This window comes from Mus pahari, chromosome 3 (assembly GCF_900095145.1).
Source record: "Mus pahari chromosome 3, PAHARI_EIJ_v1.1, whole genome shotgun sequence".
Taxonomy (NCBI): domain Eukaryota; kingdom Metazoa; phylum Chordata; class Mammalia; order Rodentia; family Muridae; genus Mus; species Mus pahari.
The window spans coordinates 16,042,215-16,067,883 of record NC_034592.1 but is presented as its reverse complement, the minus strand read 5'-3'; the positions used below and the strand labels follow the sequence as shown (position 1 = coordinate 16,067,883).

The 25,669-nt window shown below is 49.5% G+C and overlaps 1 protein-coding gene across 1 annotated transcript in view; it reads right to left on the bottom strand.

Moving 5' to 3' along the window:
• Ak8 (adenylate kinase 8) overlaps window positions 1-25,669 on the bottom strand; it is a 115,072-nt gene that overhangs the window by 38,693 nt on the left and 50,710 nt on the right. Inside the window, exon 11 of the mRNA XM_021194642.2 lies at window positions 16,497-16,638. Within this exon, the coding sequence (XP_021050301.1) occupies window positions 16,497-16,638 (142 nt within the window). The remainder of the gene's footprint in view (window positions 1-16,496; window positions 16,639-25,669) is intronic.

Genomic DNA, 25,669 nt, shown 5'->3' with positions numbered 1-25,669 from the left:
ATGAGCTGCGGAGATGTGAGAGCTTCCTGGAAGGACCAAGTGATAATGAGAGAGAGAGAGAGAGAGAGAGAGAGAGAGAGAGAGAGAGAGAGAGAGAGAGAGAGAACGCATGTGCAATTCCACTTTGCATTTTAATTTTTCTTTGCCCTTACTGCTGCCCTCTTAAGGATGATAGCATCCTTACTTTGGCCCTGTCCTTACCAAGGGCTTCAGTCTGTTGTTCTCTAAAGGAACGTGGCACAGCGAATGAACAGTAACAATCCTTGAGATAAAATCAAGAGAGCCAGGACTATGAACCACCTGTCAATTCAGTTCTGGATTTCACGTTACAGCAAAATATTCCAGGATTTAAACGTTAACAGAATTAGCTGGGTGTGGAACTCACACCTGTGCTGCCAACACTTGGGAAGTTGAGGCAGGAGGATCAGAAGTTCAAAGTCATCTTGGCTACTGTCATAGGGAGTTTGAGCCTAGCCCAGCCTTGAGGAGCCCTGCTTAATTAGCAATTAATAATAATAAAGAGAATGGGCTGTTTGTGCGGGTGTTGTCTCACGGGCAGTCATCTTTGGCATGAAATGATTCAGCCATTTCCACTTCTCCAGAGCTGGGACTAGACAGTGCATGGTGACTGTCATTGAGCAACATGCTTACACTCAATATTGACAAATATTCCCGAGGTGGGGAGGGTGTGTGCAAGTTACACTATGACAGAACTCAAGCTGCATCCTTCATGTCTGAGTGAGCCTGCCCAGTGGGAGACCATGTGAAGCCAGCTCATTTCAGTCTACTGCAGTTACAGAATTTATATCAGTCACCCCTTACACATACACACAACATACACTCACATATACACACACTCATACACACAATATACACACACACACACACCCTCACACACATACACATAATATACACATACACATAAATACACACACTCTCACACACTCATATACATAAATGCACACACATACACTCAGACACACTCACATACTCAGACATATATACATATTCACACACAAGTATATATATATATATATATATATATATATATATATATACACATACATCCACAGACACACATACTCATACAAAACACATACACACAGAGACACAGACACACATGGACACACACATTTCATTTCCTTTGTAGGAAAAGGATACAACTGAAGATCATCACATTATATGGATTAAGTTGGTCTCAGGGGGACAAATATTGCAGGGTGGTGGTGGTCCATGCTTTTTATCCCAGCAGAGGGAGTAAAGGGAGGCAGAGGCAGGTGGATTTCTGAGATCGAGGCCAGCCTGGTCTACAGAGTGAGTTCCAGGACAGCCAGGGCTATACAGAGAAACTGTGTCTCGAAAAATCATGATAATGAGAGTGGTGGTGGAACAGGAGGAGGAGGAGGAGGAGGGAGGAGGGAGAGGAAGAGGAGGAGGAGGAGGAGGGGGAGTGATATCATTCACTCACTTGCTCTCACTGTGGGTTCAAACATTCCCTCTCTATATCTATGCACAAAATCCTTTCCACGTAGATGATATGAAAGTGGAAGGGCCCTGTCAGGGCAATGAAGGGGACTGACAGGAGCTGGGTCAGGTGAGAAAGTGGAGGATAGCAAAGTGAGGCGTGTAGGCCAGCGCATAGTGTATACTTCATGAAAATGACCTTAGTCCAGTATAATATAAAGTCAATGGTTAAGAACACAGGCTGCTCTCCCAGAGGACCTGGGTTCAATTCCCAGCACCTATATGGCAGCTCCAACTGTAACTCCAGTTCCAGAAGATGCCATATTCTCATCTGGCCTCTGCAGGCACCAGGCACACGTGTGGTATACAGACATATATGCAAAAGCCCATACATATAAAATACATTTTTAAATTTTACTGAGGCAGGATCTTACTATGTAGACCACGCTGGCCTTGAACTCATAGTGACCCACCTGCCTCTTCCTCTCAGTACTGAGATTAAGACATGGGCCACCAGGATGAGGACAACGTAAAGAAAGCTTGGCTGTAAAGAAGGGCTGGCTTTCAGACATCTGCCTTTGAGGTGTAGCCTCAGCCCCATGCACACGGGGTTGGTTTGCTGGCCTCTCTCTCCATAGCGGCTGGTCTCTAGGAGACAACAGCTACACGAAGTGTCGATCTAGCAGAAAACATCAGGAACCAGCACCAACAGGATGCTGACAGCTACAAGGAGAGAGCCCTTGGCCTTGGCAGAGACAAGCCAACCTCTGGATGCAAGTCACACACAACTTAGAAAACATAAAAACGATGAATTCAGACACCACTACTCCTCAGAGGTACCTAAATGGCAGTTTCCAGTTTGGTACAGTCTAAGTCACAGATGGGGAACGTTCTAGAGTGTTCTTGATGGTCCTAAAACTAATCCAGTAGAATAGATAGGGTGACACTGGAGAAGACAGCTGTAATAAACACCCTGGCTAGCAGTCTGCTAAATGGCAGAGCCATCAAGGTCCCCTCTGTCACGTCCCTTTGCAGGATCCACGATTGTGGCTGAGACCATGGGGGTGGGTGGGTTAAGGTCTCAAGGAAAAGTAGGGGTTCAGATACCCAGCTGTCTGAGATGCCACAAACTTCCGGGTCTCCTTCAAAGCCTATACCCACCCCATGCATAGTGAACATGGATCTTAAAGAAAACACATGGCTGCAGACTTGCAGCAGGAAATGAATTATTTCACAGCAAGCAGAGGGCAGGCTTCTGTGTGTAGCCTTGGAAGCGGCTCTCTTTGTCTCTCCCCTATTATTATTACGTTTTAACAAACTTTATAGCCCATTTTATTTGTTCTCAAATAACTTTTTCTCCTTCCTCTCGACACATCAATTGCTGGGCTTCCTTCACCGTGAGGTGGTAGAACAGGGATTGATACGGCTCGGCGGAATGAAATTTACTATTATGGGCTGCGGGTTTATGAGGTGGGAGCCTGACAAAGCATTACATTTGAACACACTGCACTTATTGGCTCGAAGAGGAGATTTATATTTGGTGAGGAGACAATAACTTTGTTTTCTGATAAGCCAAAGAGGTCTATTTTTGAGTCTGGCACGCAGACAAGCTTGCCCTTCTCCAATAACTCTATTTACTAGTGTGAATATATTTTAATAATAAAATTGATATATATGTAAATTTATTTTATTCTAATTTCATTGAATCCTCCTGGAAAAAAAAAAGAGGAGGGTGGGTGGCTGGTGGGCCTTCGGAGATTGTTTTTGTATCTGAGTTATAGGTTTCTGCATTGTATCCCTAGACTGGCTTCGTGGCTATAATTCTGCCAGGATTTCCTCCTGGTGTCAAGCCAGCAGCACCATACCGGAGTGTTTTATGACTGACATCACACCCAGACCAGAGTTACAGTTCTGGTGTTTGTCCTCACGCCAGCCGGACTTATTTGAGGACATTTCTCTTTCCTGGATGAATCTGGGGGTGGGGGGAGGGAATGGTTCATGGTTGAAATCCCTTTCTGAGTTAATCACCAGAATGTTCAGCCTCTCAAAGCTGAGAGGCTGTCAAGGGAAGAGGCTTTGGGAGGAGGGCAGAGGACAGAGGGAGGAGGGAGAGCACAGTGTTGGGAAGCACAGAGAACGTTATACCAGGGAACAGGAGCAGATTGTACTATAGACAAGCATCTTAGTACACTTTATGTCTGTCTTATGTCCTAGGAGCAAATAAAGTAGATTAGAATTGTGTACACAGTTCTTAGAAAGGGATTTTTAAAAAACTCCATAGTGAATGGAGATGTATCCAAGCATGCCTGAAATTAAATTGCTTCTCAGATATTCTTTCTGTGTGCTCCAGAGCCCAGGGCACCCTCTCCTTGTCAGTCCTTCTGTACCAGATGAGTGGCTGAGTCCAGGCAGAAAAGTTATTTGCGTTATACACCAAACACTTGGTTCCCTTCCTGAGCTGTTGGTGACATCTGTGTACCCTCCCTTAAAGGAATATTCCATAGTCACACACCCTGCCCCAGACACTCCCCCTGGGGACTGAATGAACTGCTGCTGCCTCTGTGGCCTCTTGCTTAGTCCCAGGGGCTTTTGACCAAACTTGGCTTGGCACTGCTGGCCTCCCGGAGACTCACACCAAGACTTCTAAAGCTTTTGTCACTCATGACCCCTTTCCCTGAGAAATATTCACACAGCCCTGCGACCCACCGTATATAGGTCTAGAATAAAGTAGACATGCAAGCCAGACACTTACTGATGATAAACTATAAAGGAATTGATTTTAAAACAATTCTTTAGTAAAAATGTATTTTATATTTAATTAAAGAGGGAAACAAATTTGCATGGATGAGAATTAAATCTTGGCAGAATATTTTATACTACAGGACCCAGAGTGGATGGTTATTTTGATTTTATAAAAATCAGCACTGAGAAGGCTGCCTCACATCAACAAAATGGCAGAAGTGTATTTAGGGTCATGTTGGAGGTTGTTGGGAATTCTTTTTTCCTCCCCAGGAAAGTGACACTTTAATTTCTTTTCTTTTCTTTCATTTCTGAGTTCAAGGCCAGCCTGGGGCTGGTGAGATGGCTCAGTGGGTAAGGGCACGTGACTGCTCTTCCGAAGGTCCGGAGTTCAAATCCCAGCACCCACATGGTGGCTCATAACCATCCGTAACAAGATCTGACGCCCTCTTCTGGAGTGTCTGAAGACAGCTACAGTGTACTTACATATAATAAATAAATAAATCTTAAAAAAAAAAAAAATAGAATGTAGACAATCGCTGGGCAGTGGTGACTCAGGCCTTTGATCCCAGCACTTGGAAGGCAGAGACAGGTGGATTTCTGAGTTCGAGGCCAGCCTGGTCTACAGAGTGAGTTCCAGGATAGCCAGGGCTACACAGAGAAACCCTGTCTCAAAAAAAAAAAAAAATCTCAGAATGCAAAGTAGCAGGGTTTGCTGTGGCGTGTTTAATACCTACTAGGTTTTGGCTGATGCTCCGCACTCCTGCTCTCCTGCCTCTGGTCCCTCAAAGGTGCTGTGCTACCCACACTCCCTTCCCATCTTCTTATGGGTTCCCTGCCACCTACTTCTGCCACTCCCATAAAAATGAATATTCATAAAAACAGGAGCTCAGGTGAGCAGAGGAGAGTGAGTACCTGGTGTGCTTTGCCTTTCTGAACCTGAATTACCTCACCTAATCATATAGTTTCTGGAGGATGGAGAGAGATTCAGTAGTTAACACTCTTAGAATGAACTCAAGTTCAGTTCCCAGCACCCACATGTGGCAGCTCGCAGCCTGCAACCCCAGTGCCTGGAGGATCTGTTCTCTGTGAGCACCTTCACTCGCATACGTACACCCACACAGACACAGAATTAAAAATACAATATTTAAAAACTGTATTTCCACTTCTATCCCTTTTTCCATAAATTATATAATTTCACCTTTTTTTTGGGGGGGGGATTCCCAGTACTCGGGAGGCAGAGGCAGACAGATCTCTGAGTTCGAGGCCAGCCAGATCTACAGAGTGAGTTCCAGAACAGCCAGGGCTACATTAAAAAAACCCTGGGGGGGGGGAGTGGGGAAGGAAGAAAGAAACAAAGAAACAGACCAAGTCACTCAAAATATGTTGGCTTGAGATCGGGAAATGTGATTCTCAAGTGGTCAGCCTCACTCTGCCCAGTGACTGTCATTGGGCAAACAAATGGGAAATGTCAGCGAGGGTGCGGGGAAGAGCCTCAGTCACCATTGGTGGAAGTGTGAACCGGCAGTGTGGAGGTTTACAGAAAGCTAAAAATAGAGTTTCTCTGTGACCTAGCTATGTCACTGATGAGTCCTAAGATTCCATAGACTGCCACAGTCCATTGCGGCTCCATTAAAAACAGCTAGAGGTTGGAGCTAGCCTATCTACTGATAGATGCATAATGTGAACTTAGTACTGGATTAGACGCCCTCTAGAGTAGCAGAACTTACAGAATAAATCTCTTTGTATACACAGAAAGGGGATTGATTAGAATGGCTTACAGGCTGTGGTCCAGCTGCTCCACTAATGTCTGGCTGTGAGCAGACAGTCCAAGAATCTACTAGTGCTCGGTCCACGGGGCTGGGTATCTCAGCTGGTCCTCAGTGTACCCCAGAATCCTCAAGAAGCAGGACTCACTAGCAAGGTGAGGGCAAGCAAGCCAAGAAAGAGCACAAAGCTTCCTTCTTTTGTGTCCAGTTAGAGGAAGTGGCCCAGATTAGAGGTGGGTCTTCCCAGCTTGAAAGAACTGGATTAAAGGCGTGTCTTCCTACCACATAGATCCTGATTAGCAGTAGATCTTCCCACTTCAAATTAATCAAAAATCAATCACATGCACTTCCCATTTTTGGGTTTTAGTTAGTTCTAGATGTAGTCAAATTAACAACTAAGAAGAGCCATCACAAGTACTATACACAGTGGGATTTTATCAGCTTTAAAGAAAAGTGAAATTATAGCAGGGTGTGGTGGCGCACGCCTTTAATCCCAGCACTTGGGAGGCAGAGGCGGGCGGATTTCTGAGTTCGAGGCCAGCCTGGTCTACAGAGCGAGTTCCAGGACAGTCAGAACTGCACAGAGAAACCCTGTCTCGAAAACCCAAAAACAAACAAACAAACAAATAAGTGGTTGTGAGCTACCGGGTGCTGGGAACTGAGTCATGAGCTTTGTGAGACCAGCAGAGCCACCTCCAGCCTCAGCCACCTCCAGCCTCAGCCACCGCCTGCCTCAGCCATCGCCAGCCTCACTGAATGATGGTTTCTTCCTAAAGACAGTTTCTTATGGCCTAAGCTGGCCAATGACACACTATCTAGCTGAGGATGACTTTGAACTTCTGATCCTCCTGCCTCTGCTTCCCAGTACTAGATAACACGTGTTCCACCACACCCGGTTTTTATACCACTCTGGAGATTGTACCTAACACCTGATACTTGGTAGGCAAGCGCTGTGCCCACCGAGCTACACCCACAGCCCCGATTTAACAATTCAAAAATGAACCCAAGTCAAAACAAACAAACAAACATCAAGTTTTAAATCCAAATGTTCTAACTCAAATGCTACTCACATGCTGAAGATTGATAGTAGGGTCACATCTACCAGCTTTGTTTTCTGTAATGAAGCCACTGCTTCCACAGAGCAAGAAGCTATTGCTGCCACAAACCCTGCAGTTCACACCAGCACAGCCTCGGATCTGCCACAAACCCTGCAGTTCACACCAGCACCAGCATAGCCTCGGATCTGCGCCTCGGAGGTTTTAGGCAATGCTCTTTAGCGTTGTTTGGCATAATGGCGTACACAAAGGGAGGGAGAGAGAGAGAAGATGAAAAAGAAAGAGAGAGGAAGAGGGACAAGGAAGGTGGAAGAAGGGAGGGAGGGAAGGGGGGGGGAGAAGGAACAGTACCCTAACATCCTCAGGGCCTTGGCTCCACATGATGTCACAGGCAGAAACGATTCAGGATGTTGCTGAATGTGCAGGGTGTGAGTGGGACTGAGAACTTTGCCTGATGATGCTGACAGGAAGGACACAAAGAGACATGCTTAAGGATGCAAAACTCGGTGTTCACATGCCCTGCTGAAAATTACTCCGTATGATCCATTGAAACCAAAGATGGATCAGAATTAATAAACAGGGAGGCAGCTAAACTGTGTAAACAGCTGGTGACCGTGGCTGGATCTGACTCCACAGAGAAGGACTTTGTGAGGTAAAATTGAGAATTGGAAATTGTCACAGATCTAGAAAGTAAATGTGAGCCAAAGCAGAGTAAGACAACAGTCTGTGTGACAAACTGTCACCCAGGTATCCCAGGATGCATTGGCCTCTGCCTCCCTGTCCTCAAAGGCAGGTCAGGGGGGGGCCAGTGTCCATTCTCAGAAGAGCAGAGGGGTGAGGCGGTTGCTGCCCATGAATGGAGGCGGAAGGAGAAGAGGGGTACAGATAGAAAACAGAGACCTCCCTTAGTGCTAGCAATGGAAGGCTCCAGACACTCACAAGACCTAGAGCAAGGCCAGTCCATGTGGAACACAATGGGAGTCACCCAGAGAACACAGGAAGGGACAGCGTTCTCAGTGCGTGAGCTTCCCTGAGGGGCTGACCCTTGTGAAACAACAAACAGGTTCAAAGAAAACTGGCCAGCGGGGAGTGGAGGTCACCGTGAAGCAGGTGCCCAGAGGTGATGGGGACAGGGATGAGACCTGGCCTCTCTGCCCTGCCAGTCTGCGGCTGGGCTCTGTGTAAGCGTTAGTCACAAGGAGTGCTGAGCTACCTAGCCTGTCTCATCTTCAAGGCTCAAGAGGCCGAGACACTAGTAACTAAAGCAGTTTGCTGTCAGCTTTTACAGTGTTCTGTCCCAGGTCCTGCAGTCATCTACAGGTCTTCAGCCACTGTCCCGAGGCTCCAGTTACCCTTGGACTCCAGGAACAGCAAAGCTTCATGGAGCTGACCAGGCCCCACGAAGAGAACAACTGTCTGCAAGCGGCTGCACCCAGGGGTGGGCCATCCCGAGGAACCGGGTTAAGTTCATCTGCCCACACTGTGGGACCTGAGCTGACAGTGACAGGCAGAAGCACACCTCCCCCAAGGCTGCTTAACTCTTCCTGTTCCTCCTCTATTAAACCCAAAGCTCCTGTCAGCATCCTGAGGTGAACATGAGGTGGCTGGACCCCCCCACACACACATTGTTATTTCACCTCCTTTCTCTGTCTCCCATCGTTATCCCTGTGTCTTACTGGATACCGGGAGGAAAGCTGGACCATTTGTCAACGTGACACAAGCTACAGTCACTTGGGAGAAGGGAATCTCAACTGAGGAAACGTCTCCCTCAGATTTGTCAGTGGCTGTGTCTATGTGATGTTCTCTTGCTTGTTGAGTGATGCGGGCGGGCTCAGCCCACTGTGGGTGGCGCATCCCCTGAGCAGGTCGCCCTGGGTTCTATAAGAAAGCAGGCTGAGTAAGCCAGTAAGCAGCCCCCGCCCCGCCACGGTCCTGCCTAAGTTCCTGCCTCTACTCCTCCATCATGGATATCAACCATGATCAGGGCGTGGAAGCAAAGCACCCTCCTCCCTAGACCTGTTGGTCCTGAGTTTATCTATCACAGTGAAGAGAGCAGGGGACAGGGGGCGAACCTCACCCGCTGGGGCTTCTACCCTAAAGCTCTGGGTATAGTAATTAACTCGGGGGAAACAAAAAGTGAGGAAAGAAAGAATGAACGAACAGACGAACGAACGAATGAGCAAAGAGTTAAGTCAGCTCCCTTTCCCGGCTGACTATTTACAGCACTTTGACCAGGACGCAGCACACCGGCTCCACACTGCTATTGAGACTGGCAGACTGCGGCTGTGGCTCAGCTGCTGGGACGCTTGCCTAGCATGTATGAAGCCCTGGTTCAATCCCAGTGTCACACCAACCAGGGATTTTTATACATGCAGGCAGTACATATGCAACCCCAGCTCTTCCGAGGGTAGAGACAGGAGGATCAGGAACTCCAGGTCACCCCCAGCTATACAGGGGGGTCAAGGGCAGCCCAGGACCCACGAAGCCCTGCATCACATAAATGGAAGCCTGGAAGTGCACTCCTTATTTCCATATGCCAGTGTGTTCTGCTGTGGTTTGAACTGGAGTTGTCTTTGCAGGATCCTGTGTTGGTCACTCTATTCCCCCAACTGGTGGCACTGTTTTGGGAAGTTATGCAAACACTAGAAGATGGGGCCAAGTCAAGAAAAGGGTCCCTTGGGTTGTGCCTCCCAAGATTAAACTCGGTCCCCAGGCCACAGGCAGAAAAGACACTCCCAACACATGCTCCCACCCCCATCACGTCCGGTCCAGGACCATGGTGCTCAGTGGCCAGGTATGTCTGCTACAGCCACCAGAGAAGTGCCTCACACAATAATACACACAGCACCAGAGCACATAGGCAAAACCACACAAAACCAAAAAAGCCAGCAGAAAGGCTCTGCTGCCAGCTCTGGCAGTGTACGGCTGCAACCCTGGGAGACAACCAGGAGAGAGTGACTTAAACAACAGGGGTGAGAAGGTGGCTTAGAGATGGAGGGGGGAATTGACCCCAACCCTAAAAGCAAACCAACAGGGAAAGAAATGCGATATTAAGGAGCAGTTGACAATCACTGGGTCCTTAAAGGGATGAGGCCATTGACAAGTACGAACATCAGTAAGAACGAGGTGAGTGTACAGACCTGAACACTTCCTGCCTAGACCGTATACTTAATGACACGACATCGTGACATGTTAAAGGGATAGTGAGATGGCTCAGATAAAGGTGCCGGCCTGATGCCCAGGTCGGATCGCTGGGGTCTACATGGCTGAAGGAGAGAAGCAGCGTCACTGACTTCCCACGTGTGCCCAGAGCTGTGTCAGTTCCTGTTGCTACTCTAACAGCCTTGAGTGCTTGGAGATACTGAGGTAGCCTCTGTAGGTCAGGATCTGTGCAGGTCTGGGGGGGGGGGGGGCTCTGCCCTGGTGCTCACTGACAGCTGTAGGATTAATTTCCTTTTAGAATTGTCAGAGGTCCCCTGTCTTCCAGCCAGCAGTGATGTGCCTGGTCCTCCTTTGTCCCGCCTCTCTGTAACTTCTATTCTCATGGCTTTGAGGGCTTATCTGATAATTTTGGACTCATCTATATAGTCCAGTATAACCCTGTTCTTTCCTTAGTTTAATTTTTAGATGTGGGCTCTCTCTCTCTTTCTCTGTGTGTGTGTGTGTAAGTCCTGTCTAAAGTACAGCTCGCATTTTTTTTTCTATTCTGTCATTGTCTGTTAGCTTTGTTGTAAGGAAATGTTTTTTTTGGGGGGGGAGGGGGTGGAGACATGGTCTCACTATGTTGCCTTAGTTTGCCTGGGCCAGGAACTCATTATGTAGACCAGGCTAGCTCCCAACTCACAGATACACAACTGTTTCTGCCTCCTGTATGCAGGGAATAAAGATGTATACCACCATGCCCAACGTGTGTAGAAGTTTTTAATTCCGTGTAGGGAGAAAGGAACCCTTATTCACTGCTGGAGGGGCTGTGTACTGGCTAATTTTGTGTCAATTTGACACAGCTGGAGTTATCACAGAGAAAGGAACTTTAGTTGGGGTAATGCCTCCATGAGATCCAGCTGCAGGGCATTTTCTCAATTAGTGACCAACAGGGAGAGGCCCCTTGTGGGTGGGATCATCTTTGGGCTGATAGTCTTGGGTTCTATAAGAGAGCAGACTGAGCAAGCCAGGGGAAGCAAGCCAGTAAAGAACATCCCTCCATTACCTCTGCATCAGCTCCTGCTCCCTGACCTGCTTGAGTTCCAGTCCTGCATCCTTTGGTGATCAACAGCAGTATGGAAATGTAAGCCAAATAAACCCTTTCCTCCCCAACTGCTTCTTGGTCATGATGTTTGTGCAGGAATAGAAACCCTGACTAAGACAAATTGGTACCAGCATAGTGGGGTATTCCTGTGACAACCTGACCATGTTTTGGGGAGGACTGTGGAAGGACTTTGGAACTTTGGGCCAGAAGATCCATTCAGTGTTAAGAGCTCTTTGGAATATTGTATAGGAGCTTGGAAGATAATGTTGAGAACAGTGCAGAAGATGGAGGCCTGGCTTGTGAAATTTCAGAGGGAAAATTAAAGACTCTTTTCAGGGCCATTGCTACTTTGGATTGTGAAGATTCTGTGGTTCTGGTTAGCTGGGGCTGAAGAATCAGCTGTGATTAACAAGATACCAGAACCACTAAAGTGAAACCTTTTCCTTACTGGGACTATTGGTGCTGGTTAGCTGGAGCTAAGGAATTAGTGGTGATTAAGAAGAGACCAGCATCATTGAGATGACATCTTCTGGGAAGTGTTTTCTGAGAGCACAGAGGCTGTGTTCCAGAGATAGCCAAGGTTGTACCTTGTGCTGTGGCTGGACTTGTAATGTGTAAGAGTTACCCAGGTGGTACTGGTTTTGAAGGCATGAAGGGGTCATGCAGAGCAGCTGAGGCCATGGAAGCACTGTGAGAGCCATGGAAGGCCATTGGTGAAGGTGCAGCCTCACTTGCAATTGATGGCCCAGGACTGAAGGGGTCACAGCAGTGTTTTGGAGATGCCAGTACCATGAGATGACCACCAAGAACAGCAGCAGCAGTGAAGTACAGGCAGCTGGAGCTGGAGCCAAGAAAACAAGGTGTGTGCTACGAAGGGCATGGCTGGAGAAGTGACCCAAGCCCTTGGAGGAGCCCAGAAGATCATGAGTTGGATCCCAGACATTGGACAGTTGGACATTGATTTTTGCTTTTGATTGTGACTGTGCCCTGATATTTTTCCCTCTTGAAGGAAGTTTTTTAGTGAAGCCCACAGTTAAGAGACTTTGAATTTTAAAGTACTTTGTATTTTAAAAGATACTGGATATTTTAAAGAGATTGAACTTTTAGTATGTAAAGACTATGGGACTTTTAAAGTTGTTTAGATCTTGGGGATGAACAAGAACTAAGGATTGAGGCTTACTAGTGATGTGTTTGTGTATCAAGTTGACAAGGGGTCAATTGTACTAGCTAATTTTGTGTCAATTTGACACAGCTGGAGTTATCACAGAGAAAGGAACTTTAGTGGGGAAATGCCTCCATGAGATCCAGCTGCAGGGCATTTTCTCAATTAGTGACCAACAGGGAGAGGCCCCTTGTGGGTGGGACCATCTCTGGGCTGGTAGTTTTGGGTTCTATAAGAGGGCAGGCTGAGCAAGCCAGGGGAAGCAAGCCAGTAAAGAACATCCCTCCATTACCTCTGCATCAGCTCCTGCTCCCTGACCTGCTTGAGTTCCATTCCTGACTTCTTTCAGTGATGAACAGCAATGTGGAAATGTAAGCCAAATAAACCCTTTCCTCCCCAACTGCTTCTTGGTCATGATGTTTGTGCAGGAATAGAAACCCTGACTAAGACAGGCTGTGATGTAGTGAAGCCATTATGGAAACCAGTACAGAGGTTTCTCAAAAAATCACAGATACATCTCCCACGTGACCCACATACACCACTGCTAGTTGTATACCCACAGCACTGGGTATCCGACCACAGAGATGTGTGAGCATCCATGTCTATCTTGCTGTAGCCACACGACAATGAGACCAGCTAGATGTCCACCAGCTGAGAATGCAAAAGGAAACGAGATTATGAAGTTCTCAGGAAATGGATGAACTCGTGAAGTGCGTGACACAGACTCAGAGGGATAAATCCACGTTCTCACCCAGATTCAGAGTCCATGCTCACGCGCCTGCGTACATTGATGTGGGAACGTACAGTACAGCCAGAAGGGGGCTGTGGAGGGAACAGCAAATGAAGCAGGGGATGGGAGAGGAGAGGCCGGAGAATCAATCAGAAAATAGTTTTGTTGTGAATATCATAATAAAATGTAATAGTTTGCATGCTGATTAGTGAAAAGGTTAAGGGAACGGACGGTGGTCCCGCACTTCGCCTCGTCATGTTACTTCTTCCACCTGGGGCTGGGCCCATGGGACTCCTACACGCTGCTCAGAGGAGGCAAAACACAGCCGAAGATAGGGGTCCCAGCCTGTGTTTCTCTGGCACCCAGATGCCACGGGGAACCACAAGGAGTTGAGGAAGGGGGACTCCCACCCTCCGTACACCCATGTCACTGGGAACCACGAGGAGTTGGGAATGTGGGGCCCAAGGGCCTGCAATGAGCTCAGGGCAGGGGACAAGCGTCTGGCTTAGCTTAGGGTGAGTGCCAGGAGCACAGAGAGGCCTTCTATGGGAGCCTCGGGTGTGGCTCTGTATGATGGGGGCCTCCCTGTGGCAGTCCTTGATGAAGGAGGCAGTCCCTGCTATTTCTTCATGGCAGATGACAATGCATACAACTCACTCAGGGTGGACTAGAGGTCGCATACCTTTTGCAGGAAGGAATGCCCACGAAGGAAAGGAAGCTCATTGGCTAAATCCTCGGGCAACCCATCTAGATATCTCATTAGCATGGAGAACTCTGGTCTCTATGCTATGTGACCAGTTGTCATAGTCCTCTTAGTGGGGTGGGGTGGTCACGTGTGCCATAACAGAAACCTGGTGGGGAGCTGATTTAAATGCCTACTGTTCTCAATTATGAGATTTACCTAGGTTTTTTTAAAAAATCTATTCCACCATACCAGTGGAACAGATTCTTCTGTGGGGCTCCACCTGCCCCACAGGGGACAACACTAAGACTGGAAAGGAAGAGAGACAAAGATCTGCCACCTCCACCTGGAAACCTGAAACCTGGAGAGCCACAGGTGCAAACACTTATATAGAAAGTTCTAGAAGTGGGAGCGGGCAAAAAAAAAGAAAGAAAGAAAGAAAGCTATAGAAGGAACCTAGAGAACAAATTAAAAAGCAAGAAACAATGTCTTCTCTGTTCTCTTAAAACAAAAAAAGGTGGAAAGGTTAAAATGCATGAAAACAGCTCATCCTGATATCTCCACGGCAACGAGAACAGACAACAAGCATCTCTTCTAGAAAAGGGCTCCGAATTCAGAGTGTGTGTCTCAGGAGAGCACAGGCCCTGTCTCCAGCAGGCTAGGGTCCTGCAGAGCGCTGATCAGCCAAGGCAATTCCCATGGCAGCCGTCCCTCTGCCACAGAAAACAAATCCATGCCCCCTGGTATGATTCAGGGCAGTAAGAGAGGACCAAGCGCTACATGGTGTTGAAATATGTCATAACAAAAGCCGTCGGGACCGGCAAGACGGAGGAACCCTGGCAACCTGAGTATGCTCCCCAGAACCCACAAAGGTGGAAAGAGAACCAGCAACACACGCACGCACACGTGCGGCTCCATGGCATGGTAGTGTTGGGGACAGATGTGGCAATCAGAAAGTACAGAGGTAGATCTAAGACCGGCAAGCACTGTTAAATCTCAAACCCAGGACAAATGGCTGAGGTGCCTATTTAACATATCAAGGTGAACATGGCCGTCAGGTTCTCCCAGCACCCCTCAGTCCCTACCTGTTACAGGGTATGACTGGCATATCCCGCCCCTTTACCATAAACTTCTCCAGCACAGGGTCTGGGCTGCCCTTCCATATACAACTCATCAACTTTTGTTATCTGGGTTTTGGGGCCTCCTGGATGCTGGACCTGGTTCCCCTTTGTCCCCTCTGCCTTCCCTTTTCCCTTTCCCCTCCCCTCCCCCTCTCTAAACGCTGCCTGGTGTAAATCTCTTAATCAAGTTTTGCTAATCTGCGTAGACCTTTACAAGGTTAAATTTTTATCATCATATAAAAATCCAAAATATTCCGGAGACTAGCTGTTGCTTCCTTAGTCTAAAGAGATGCAATGATAACCTAAGGGACTGGCACGTTTTATAATGGATGCTTTATGCCCCATGGTCATCTGTAGATGGTGAAGTCACATGGCATGCACCTTTAACCTCAGTAAAAATGGCTGCCAGACAGGTGGTTGCTTCCATCTTGATGAGGTCATCAGCTGAGATGGAGGCAAGTCACATGGTTGCTGTTCAAAACTTGTTTTCCTAGTAGATCGATTTATTTATTTATTTATTTATTATTTATTTATTTTGGTTTTTTGAGACAGGGTTTCTCTGTGTAGCCCTGGCTGTCCTGGAACTCACTTTGTAGACCAGGCTGGTCTTGAACTCAGAAATTCGCCTGCCTCTGCCTCCCAAGTGCTAGGATTAAAGGCATGCGCCACCACACCCGGCTTATTTTTGGTTTTTCAAGACAGGATTTCTCTGTGTAGCTGAATCCAAGTTACATATACAGCATACCCTAAACCAGAGATGAATCACATATGTAGTATGTTTGTAGCTGTTTGGTTTCAGACCCTGGGACAAGGGGCTGTGGTGCATATTTTACATACCAAAGCAGACCTGGCCTCCCAGTTCTCCCAGAATCCCTCTGTCCTTACCTGATATACCCTGCCCCCAACCCTGAACTTTCCAGTCCAGGGGCTGGGCTGCCCTCCCCCCAGAGGCTCCTCCTTATATAACCCAGACCCCCCCTTCTCTTCTTCTCCCTCCCCCTTTCCCTCCCTCCCCCTTCCACTCCCCCTCCCTCCCCCCCGCCCCACTCTCTCTCTCTCCTCCCCTGCCTTTCTCCATGGTGACTTCCCTGGTCTCAGTCCTTGGTGCCAGTGAACAACTTCCCAGTAAACCTGCACGTAATCCAATTTAATCTGGTTTGAATTGGCTCGTTTCGCTGGTGGAGAAATAACTTATCAGGAGCAAACTGAAATTACCTATGTATAGGTTTTTCATTTTAAGCTTTAAGGCAAGCTTTGTTAGATTTTTACTGATTGTTTAACGACACCAGATGAACTCACAAAGTTCAGGTTATGCACGAGAATGGAGCCTGAGCACACATTAAATAAAATTCAAACCCACACCTGGAAGCAAGGAGGATTCAAACCTTAGCCTGTCAGTGTTCACAGGGCAAAGGGAGTTGGACGCACAAGACGGGGTGGCACAGTCTGCTACACTGCACCAGAAACAATGGCACCTGTCACCTGAGCCTCCACGGGAAGGGGCTGGGGCTCTGCGGAGGCTGCTCACCTGTTGGGATTGTAGCCCATGGAGTTCAGCATCCGGGCCTGGTCCAGGTCTCTTGGGAAGCCGTGCAGCACCCACCCTTTCTGGATGCAATCTTGTTGCTCCATACGCTCAGCCAGAACCTTGGCGATGATACTGTCTGGGACTGCAGAGGAAGACAGATAAGAGGACATCCTGTAGCTTTCTGACCTTCCTGGGCCACACACCGGGCTACTTCAAGGGTAGCTTTAGGGAGAGCCCCCTTGGAACCACCTGGAACCTCTGTGGTCCAACAACAAGAGTTCACCTTTCAGACCTTAACAAGACACCATCCTCCATCTTGGTCTGTTATGGCAGCTAAAGCAAGATCCCATGAACCGAGAAACACGGCGGGAAGGAGAGTGTGCCTCTCAGCTCTGGAGGCTGAGGCAAAGCTTAGGGCAAACTGCTGTCTGAAGAGGGCGCTTTCTAGCTAAGGGGCTCCCTGCTGGTTCTTCAATAATGGACACTCTGTGGGATGTCGATAGACCATTTTAGCACAGGCTTGAGTCTGAGGATCAAGACACACAGAGATGTTCAGTAGAAAGACCACTGAGAGTGTGCCTTTGGGGTTCTCAGAGATCCTGATGGAAAGACAGACAGACCTAAGTGTGGTAGGCGTGGCCTCCTGGGTAGAGTGTTACTAGGAATCTCTTATTTACTATTCATCTATAGTTTGTTGTGTGTGGGTGGGTGTTTTGTCTGCATTGTCTTTGATGCACCGCATGCATGTTTGGTTCCCTCAGAGGACAGAAGAGGGTGTCCAGAGTTACAGATGGTGGTGAGTCAAATATGGGTGCTGGGAACCAACCTGGATGCTGTGCAAGAGCAGCCGAGGTCCTCAGCCACTGACATCTTTCTAGTCCTGAGTCTCTTTATCAAGGGATGCGTGTGGAGGTCAGAGCAGAATTACATGGAGTCATGTCCCTCCTCGTACCTTTGTGTGGGTCCTGGGGTTGAAGTCAACTCCTCAAGCTTCCGTGGCGTGGCACACACTTTTAGCTCCATCTCCATGATGTAATCAGCCCTGAGGTCTTATCTACTTCCACCACCATCTTAGTCAGCATATAAACTTGGAGGAGGGGGCCACAGGTTTGGGGCCACAGCAAATGCTTCTAATGGGAGCCCGCCAGGCCCTGTGTTTTAATTTCCACCCAAAGGTATCGAGGTTCCGTCCCACCGGCCTCAGTGGATTAGAGTTCACCAGCAACCCCTCTGGGCTCACGAAGAGCCTCCCGTTCTCTGTCTGTCTGTGTGAGCCTGATCTCCAGAATCACTGCTCCACTTAAACCTGGAGACGGAAACAAGTCCCCAGCACAGGGAGAAATGAGAAGCCTGTTTACATTGCTGCAAGTGACATTTTCCTGAAACTCATAGCTCTCTTCCTAGACTCATTAAATGTTCCATGTTGCTAATGTTCTGCGTCCTGGCAATTTGCACGGCATTGCCTGCGCTTTGCACTCATTTCCCCAGAAATACTCGGTAAATATTACTGCTGTTTGCCATGGATGTGGGCCCCAAGCGGGGGGTGCTTGGCTGTTTCTCCAGAAGCTTCTGCAAGGTCCCCCTCTCACCAAACATCCGTAGTCCAGCAAGTGGCCCTAGAGCGCATTCTGAAGCCTGGCAAGGCCCCACGGGCTGACAGTGAACGAGATGCACTTCACTGCACACGGCCGTTTGCTGGATGCTGCCCTGCCTCAGCTCACCAACTGCACTCCAAGGGATGTGCATCTCCTTCGATTAGGGGCTTTCCACCCAGTGCAGTGGCGCACGCCTTTATTCCCCGCACCTGGAAGGCAGAGGCAGGTGGATCTCTGTGGGTTCAAGACCATCATCCAATGTAGGGAGACCCTGTCTCAAACAAAAGCCCCTGGCTATCCACTCAGAGCTTTACTAGGGTTGATAGGAAGCCACTTAAAAGTTTGGCTTTCTGTTTGGTTTGGTTTGTGTTTTTAGTTCATAATTCTAGGTCACAAACCATTATACCGGGGGAGTCAAGGCAGGAACTTGAAGTAGCTGGTCACAGCGTAACCACAATGGGGCGGGGGGAATCACTGTGTGCACACTTGTGTGAGTGCATGAATGTCACCACGAATGTGGAGCTTGGCCTTCTACTTTGAGACAGGAGTTTTTTCTTCACTGTGTGTACTCTTTGCATGATCTCAGAACACTGGAGACTGTCCCCAAAGAATTCCTGCCCTCCCCCCCAACCCCTGCTGCTTCCAGAGTCAGGATCTCACTGTGTAACTAAGAAACATCGATGAGCTTCTCGTCTGCCTGCCTCTGCCCTCTAAGTGCCAGGATTACCAGAGTCTATCATTATACCTGGTTTATGTGGTGCTGGGGACTGGTTCCACAGCCTCGTGTACGCTTCATGTAGGCACACACTACACATGTCCCTAGTCCCGTGTGCTCTCTCTCTAAGAGGAAGCTTCTGTCAGCAGGAGGTTGCACTGGCCACTGTGAACCTGTTCCATGGGACAGATTCTCCCAGAAGGCTGTCCTTAGGTCCCTCGGGTGGCCCCACATGAGGAGCAGCCCCACGCGTGGGTGACTCCTGACCTCTTGTTTAATCAGGAGGCTGGCGGGATGGGGGTTTACCCAGACCTGCTTATCTTGGGTTATCCTGGCCAGGTCTAGCATCCTTGTACAACACACGTAGCATCGAAAAATTTAGAGCTCCCGAGGAGCTACAGAGCCGAGGCATGCGGCCATCCTTTCCCATGGGAGTCTTAGTGTAATGCATGCGGGGTCTCCTCTGGGGCACTGGCTGTGCTGTCTCATGTGGACTGAGGTGAAGGGAGCCAGGAAGACTGCTGGCAGAGGACAAGAGGCAGACCCTTCAGGACACTGCCTCTGGGCCACTGCCCTGCCCCCATATAGCCAGCAGAAGGGTGGGGCCTGGGTGTGGAGGGGAGAACCCTGAAACCCCCAAATACGGCCCAGGAGTCTGTAGAAGGCTTGTAGGTACCTCTGGGTGCCTCGGCTTCACACCTGTCTCCATACCTGCAGGCTACTGGCATGCTGGCCCAAGCCCACGCATCCCAACCAGTCGGCTCAGCAGCCACGGGCTCTACGGACCAGATTGCACGGCGCTGCTCTGCTGCAAGTTTAAAATCCCCTTGATACCAGGCACATTTATCCTTCATCCTCTTCTCCCAGAGATTGCTCTCAGTCTAAAGTCATTCACCATTAAGTTAGATGCCTCAGGCTTGATTTCCAAGCTTGACAGTTAACATATTACCCTTCATGCCAGCCACTGCCAAGGGCTAGTTCCCCAGAACGTCCTGTCAACGGAGGTTAGCAGAGTGCAAGCCGTGAGTGGTCTATTAGTCCAGGACATCACACCATGTGGTGTTAGCTAGCTGGGGTTTGTTGGTTGGTTTTTTGTTTTTCTTTTCTTTTCAAGGCCATTAAAATCTCAGTTTGCAGATTCCAGGTGTGGGTGTGCTTGACATGTGTTACTGAGGTGCTTTCGGGCCCAGAAGGGCACCTACCAAGACCCAGGGGCTCTGGGCAGCCTCTGGTCTTGAGTAGAGGCTTGAGGTTAAACTCTCTACCTACATCCCGCGATTTCCAGGGTGTTAGCAGACCACAGTGCCCCCTGCAGTCCATCCTACCAGGAAGCCAAGGTCTCAGCATTCGGTGAGTCTCTTAACTCTCCTGGGTCTCAGCAAAGAGCTTCAGAGTCTTACTTTCAATGCCGAGTCACACCTTCCTTACAACCCTCACTCCACCTGTACCCAGGTACCCCCGGCCCTCCACACCCCCCCACCCCTCCCCTGCACCCGCTCCCCGCCCTCCACACACCCCCCATCTTCAAGCTGCTCCTGTAATAGCTTCCCTCCCTTAGCTCTTCTTGGAACACTGTAGATGCCAGTGTCTAGATTCAAGGAAGCCATCCAAAACAGGGCTCCCTCCTCCTGTACTCAAATCCCTGGCTCTCCACTCTGTCCCTCCGCAGTCACCAAGAGACCTCCAGGCAGTCGGATGGGGAGAGCTAACAACGACAACAGCAACTAGGACCATGGAGAGGAGAGGGCTGTTTTGGCTTGACTTCCATTCCATATACCAGAGTGCTCCAGAGAGGGAAAGTGCTAGATGCCTTCCCAGGCTTAGCCTGGGTCTTGGGAATCTCTAAATCTTGTTTAAGTAAACGAAAGAAAAGCAGCCATTTTCAGGAGCCACTTTCCTTATGGTGTTGCCTCTGGCACTGATGAATCCTCCCTATAATGTCACCAGAATCAAGACTGGCATGTGAGCCCGAAGGTGATCTGTGGTGAGTCTGAAATACCCGGACTGGCGCCCGGTGTTTCTGGTAAAGGCGCTGTTTGTTTATTACACACTGCCACCTACTGGCAAACTTTGGGTACTGCACCTGAGTGAGAGCCTACAGCTAGGGGGTTTCCAAAACTGCAAGGGAGGTAAGGAGAGACCTGGGTTGCTCCACCTGCTGCATCCTGCAGTTGCACACGGACAAAAATCTTTAGGTCTCGCTGACTCTGTAGTAAACCAAATTCACATGCCCTAGACCAGCCCGGCCTTCCAGGTCTCGGACACCAAAGTCTTCTAAGGTTTCGCTAGTTTCTAAAGCCTTTTTCCTTTTTGAATAGTTCAAACCAATTTTACAAAATTATGGGCTTTATTATGTCTTCTTCATCAGTGCATAGTGGTCTAGCCACACCCATCTGTTCATCTTCTGCTGCCCCATCTTCCCAAACAGTCTGACTGATTCTACTTTCAAAAATGAATCTACAGTCCACATATGAGATAGGAGTCGTCTTTCTGGGTCTGGCGTATTTACCACAAGAATCTCCAGCTCTCTGTTTTCCAACAAATGGCACAATTTCTTCTGCCAGAGGCCTCTATTCCCACATCTATGTTCCCTAACAATGAACCAACCTGCTTGGACAGCAGCGGCTCCAGGGAACGCCAATGCTTTCCTATCCAGAACGGTACGTTAGCCTTGACCTCTGTGGATTCTGGAGTCTACGCTGGTTCTCACGCCTTCCATCCCGCCACTGCTTTTTATCAGCCCCTGCTCTGTGATGCCTTCTTACATGACACGGCACGGTGCTGGTGCTGACACACCATGGCCAGTCCCACGTGTCCCACGCTTATCACCCAGAGCACAGAGCATACAGCTGGGGGACCTGTGCTGGACATGCTAGCCCCAGCAAAGACGTATGGAAGAGGCCTAGGGGGTGGAGAGCCAGAAGCAAGACTCTGAAGACCAGCCAACAATCTTCAGGAATTCACATGTCAGCTACTCCCAAGACAGGACAGAGTGGAGGCCAGCCCTCCATGGGGGCCCTAGTCCACAGCCTCATGCTAAATCAAGACATTGATAAATTAGCCTCCATCTCAGGCCATTGTGGGCCAGCTTATCACATGGTAACAGAATACAAGGGCACCAGAGTTAAGGCTCCTGGTTACTATACAGACCAGGCATCCAAAACAGGTGGCTATCACAGGAAAAGAACAAGACATCCAAAATGCATCCACAAAGGGTGGCTAGATGGCTTGGTGGGTAAGGTGCTTGCTGTTCACATCCCAGCATCCACATGAAAGTGTGAGCAGCAGTGCACATCTGTAAGGCCAGCACTGTGGAGGCGCAGGCAGGAAGGATCCCTGAAGCTCCCTGGCCAGCCAGTCTGGGAAGTTTCAGGATCAGTGACTGAGGAAGACACTCAACCTCTGACCTGCAGAGGTGCAGGCACATCCTATCACCACCACAGTAGCAATGACCCCATCACTGCACAGCAGGATGGTGCGTGGGCCTGGGCGCTGCTGTGCTTTGCATCCCATTGCTGAGCAGTCATCTTTTTGTTCTTTCTCACTTAGAAAGAGGCAGCAGAGGGCAACATCTGGGTGCTGGGGGTCAGAGGGTCAGGGGGTCAAGGGTCAGGGGTCACAGGGTCAGGTTCAGCATAGGAGCTGCATCATCCATGTCCACTCTCTTGCTCACAGGTACCAGCTGATCTGTCCTCGTGAGCATGCTGGTGCTGGACATGGAGGCCTAGCCTGCCCAACCCCATCCTAAGAGAGAGCAGCACACAAGCAGACACAGACAGGTAAATGCTTAGGTGGGGGGTGCGATTCACCTCCCGGTCCTGCTCCACAGGCTGGGAGGAGACAGAAGCTGAAGGTCAAAGTCAGGGCGGGCGAGGGTAAGGCTGAAGTCCTCCCTCCTCAGTCCCAGCCCCGGGATCCCTGCGCACGGCTGCGATGACCTCTCTGTCCTCAGGCCCCATGCCCCTCAACGCCAGCCTGGCCAGGTCCCTCTGCACTCAGTGATTTCTGTCGCCCATTCTCCTTTGCTGCCACCATGGCACTCAGAGCAATACAGACAGGTGTGGAGCTGCAGGACCCCGGGGCTGACTGATGCAGAGCTCCTTAGATGCCCCCTTGTGCCCCTGAGCTGGGTTTATAGATAAGGACGCAGCTCGGGCTCCAGGGGGGCCCACTGGAGAACCATGCAATGATGCTTCCACTAGCCGGTGACACTCCCAGAGGAAAAGGGGCATCCAACCACCCCTGCCTTTGGGAAGGCCTGAGAGTGGCTTGACTGCAGTACCAGCCATGCCAGGGGCTACCCAGATGCTACACCGGGGGTCTCCTGCCGGGAGAGGCAGGCTGGGCTTCTAGGGAAAAGCTGTCCAGGGCAATTTCACAGCTGAGAGCCTCGCAGTTTCATGTCTCTCTGAGGTCTCCCCTCCCCCCCAAGAGGAGATGTTTCCAGAAACTCTGGTCAGAGCAGAGGCGGCGGACACTTTGCACGTCTGGGGTCTCCATGGACTGCCTAGAAATGTCTGGGTTTGTTTTGTTATCCATTGGATACCTGATACACAGCAAGCAGGTTTGGAATCTGCGGGAAATCTGGGATGGGCGCCAAGCAGCAGGGACAGCCGAGCTGCCTGGCATCTTGCGCCTGCTCACACGCAGGAGTGGAGAGTCTCCAGCTACCTCAGTTTCCCCCACTGGACTACTCACGTAGCAGGAAATGTCCTGACTCGTGGTGGCAAGGTGACACTGGTGACACTGGATGTCATTTTGATCACATAGAAAGACAGTGCACACTTTGCAAGGAAAACCTAGTAACCACAAATGAGCGACTGGGCTCCCAAGAGGCACAACCTGTTGATGGCAGGGGTGGGGTGGGGTGGGGACACGTGTACGCATGTACTGACCCCTCTACAGACCCATCCTCACTAACAGGCCCTTGGACCCTCAAAATGCAAGCAGCACTTTCATACCAGTGGCCTGTTGTGCTGGCTTGGCCACCACATTCATACTGGGCTGAAAGGAAGTGAGTTACCTAGTTTCCATAAGGAAGTCTTTGTAGCAGTCCCAGCGGGAAAGTCAAAAGTTTGATTTGCAAAAGGGAGCTACTTCAAACGCATTGTCAGGCAGAGGTGAGGGATCCTGCCGAATGCATACATTACAGGGGGCATCCATTAATCCACCTCCAGGCCACCCTCCAGCAGGCCTCTGGCTGGGGGCCTGGGGGCGGGAGGGGGGCTGGGGGACATGGGTCGACATACCTAGGGGAGGCAGCCCACGGTGACTAGAAAAGCGAATTAATGTGTTTAGGATTCAGTATGGGCGCGCCTCTGTGTGTGTGTGTGTGTGTGTGCGCGCGCGCATGTGCGTGCTCGCGCTCGAGAGACCGAGCCCAGGAGTGGGTGGGTGTGCACTCACAGAAAAATGAAAGAAAAATATGGGTTTTTTTTTTCAATAATAAAAAGGAAGTTACTCTGCGGGGCCCCTAAAGCTTGTGAAAAATTAAACTCGACGGATTCAAACTGTCCTATTTCCACTTCAAAAGCGAAGAGGCGCTGAGCTCTTCCCAACTTAGCTTCAAACGCCCAGCACCCTAGAAAATTTCCGTAGAAAAATAAAGGCTGGCTGTTCCCCCAAGCGTGTGCCGGTTACTGTGCCCGCTGTCTCTCCTCCACTAATTATGCCCCTGTGAGTCTATTAATCATCTGGTAAATTATTTAGAGAGGCCTGCGCTGTCTTCAGCGAGTACAAACACAGCCCACTGCAAGGCGGCTGGGAGCGGGCAGAGGTCCCCCAGGGTCTCCCCTCGGCGGGAAGCAGCTTGCAGCAAGCACAAGCTCCAAACAAGGCTCGCAGCCTCTTCCCTCCTCAGACAGCGGCTTTGCATGGTCTTTCAACTCCGCAGCTCTTTGCAAGTTTTAAACAAAAGGGGAGAGAGCAGCCTATTGGTGACTCTTTGGTGTGCATTTAGCGGTGAGAATATTAATTCCCCGTTTTTAACTCAATGAGTCGTTGCAACTAGGCTCTGATGCAGGTTGCCTCCTGGGACCCGGGACTTGCAGAAGGCTCTCAGGATGGCTGTAACCATCCCTGTTTGGGCTGGCATGGGCTGGTAGGGTGTGCTTGAGCTCTGTTAGCTAGTTTTGCTAGGTGATTGTTCAGGTGAGGGTCTCAGATCTCCGTCAGACCTCCCACCTCTGTTTGGATTCTATGAGACCTCGAGGGACCTTACCAGGCAGACATGTTTAGGAAACAGAGGCTGTGTGGGAGACAATGCCGCTAACTCTAGGTAATGATCTTCTCCTAACAAAACACACTAGAACTGCCATTTTTATTATGCCAATTAAATCGCTGTAGTTTCCCCCTGAAACGGGCACAGGCCTGGGATGTGACAAGGAAGGTGGGCCTTCCTACAGGAACGCTGCATTAACTGCTGGATTGCAGGAGAAGCCCATGGCAAGCCTGCCATGCAAGGCAGAGAGCCAGAGCTGTGGTGGATGGCTTGCTCTTCCTGAAGAGCCAGGAGATGGGAAAGCTAGAACCCAGTGCTAATGAGCCCCACTGAAGAGACATGTCCTGCCTTGCAGGGTCCTGAAGGGACCAAGCCTGCTGTGAGCAGACAGCTCAAGATAAATTCACTACGCATTTAAAGCAAAGGCCAGAACCAAAGACAAGCTAGGCCTCTGGCTGCTTTTTGGTGGTGTTTCATTTTCATTTGAGACAAGAGTCTCACTCCTGGCTGTCCCGGAACTCTCAGAGGCTCACCTGCCTCTGCTTCCGGAGTGCTGGGATCAACGCTGTGTGCCACCACACCGTGCCCTTTGGCTGTTTTTTGTTTTGTTTTTTTTTGTTGTTGTTTTTTTTTTTTTTTTTTT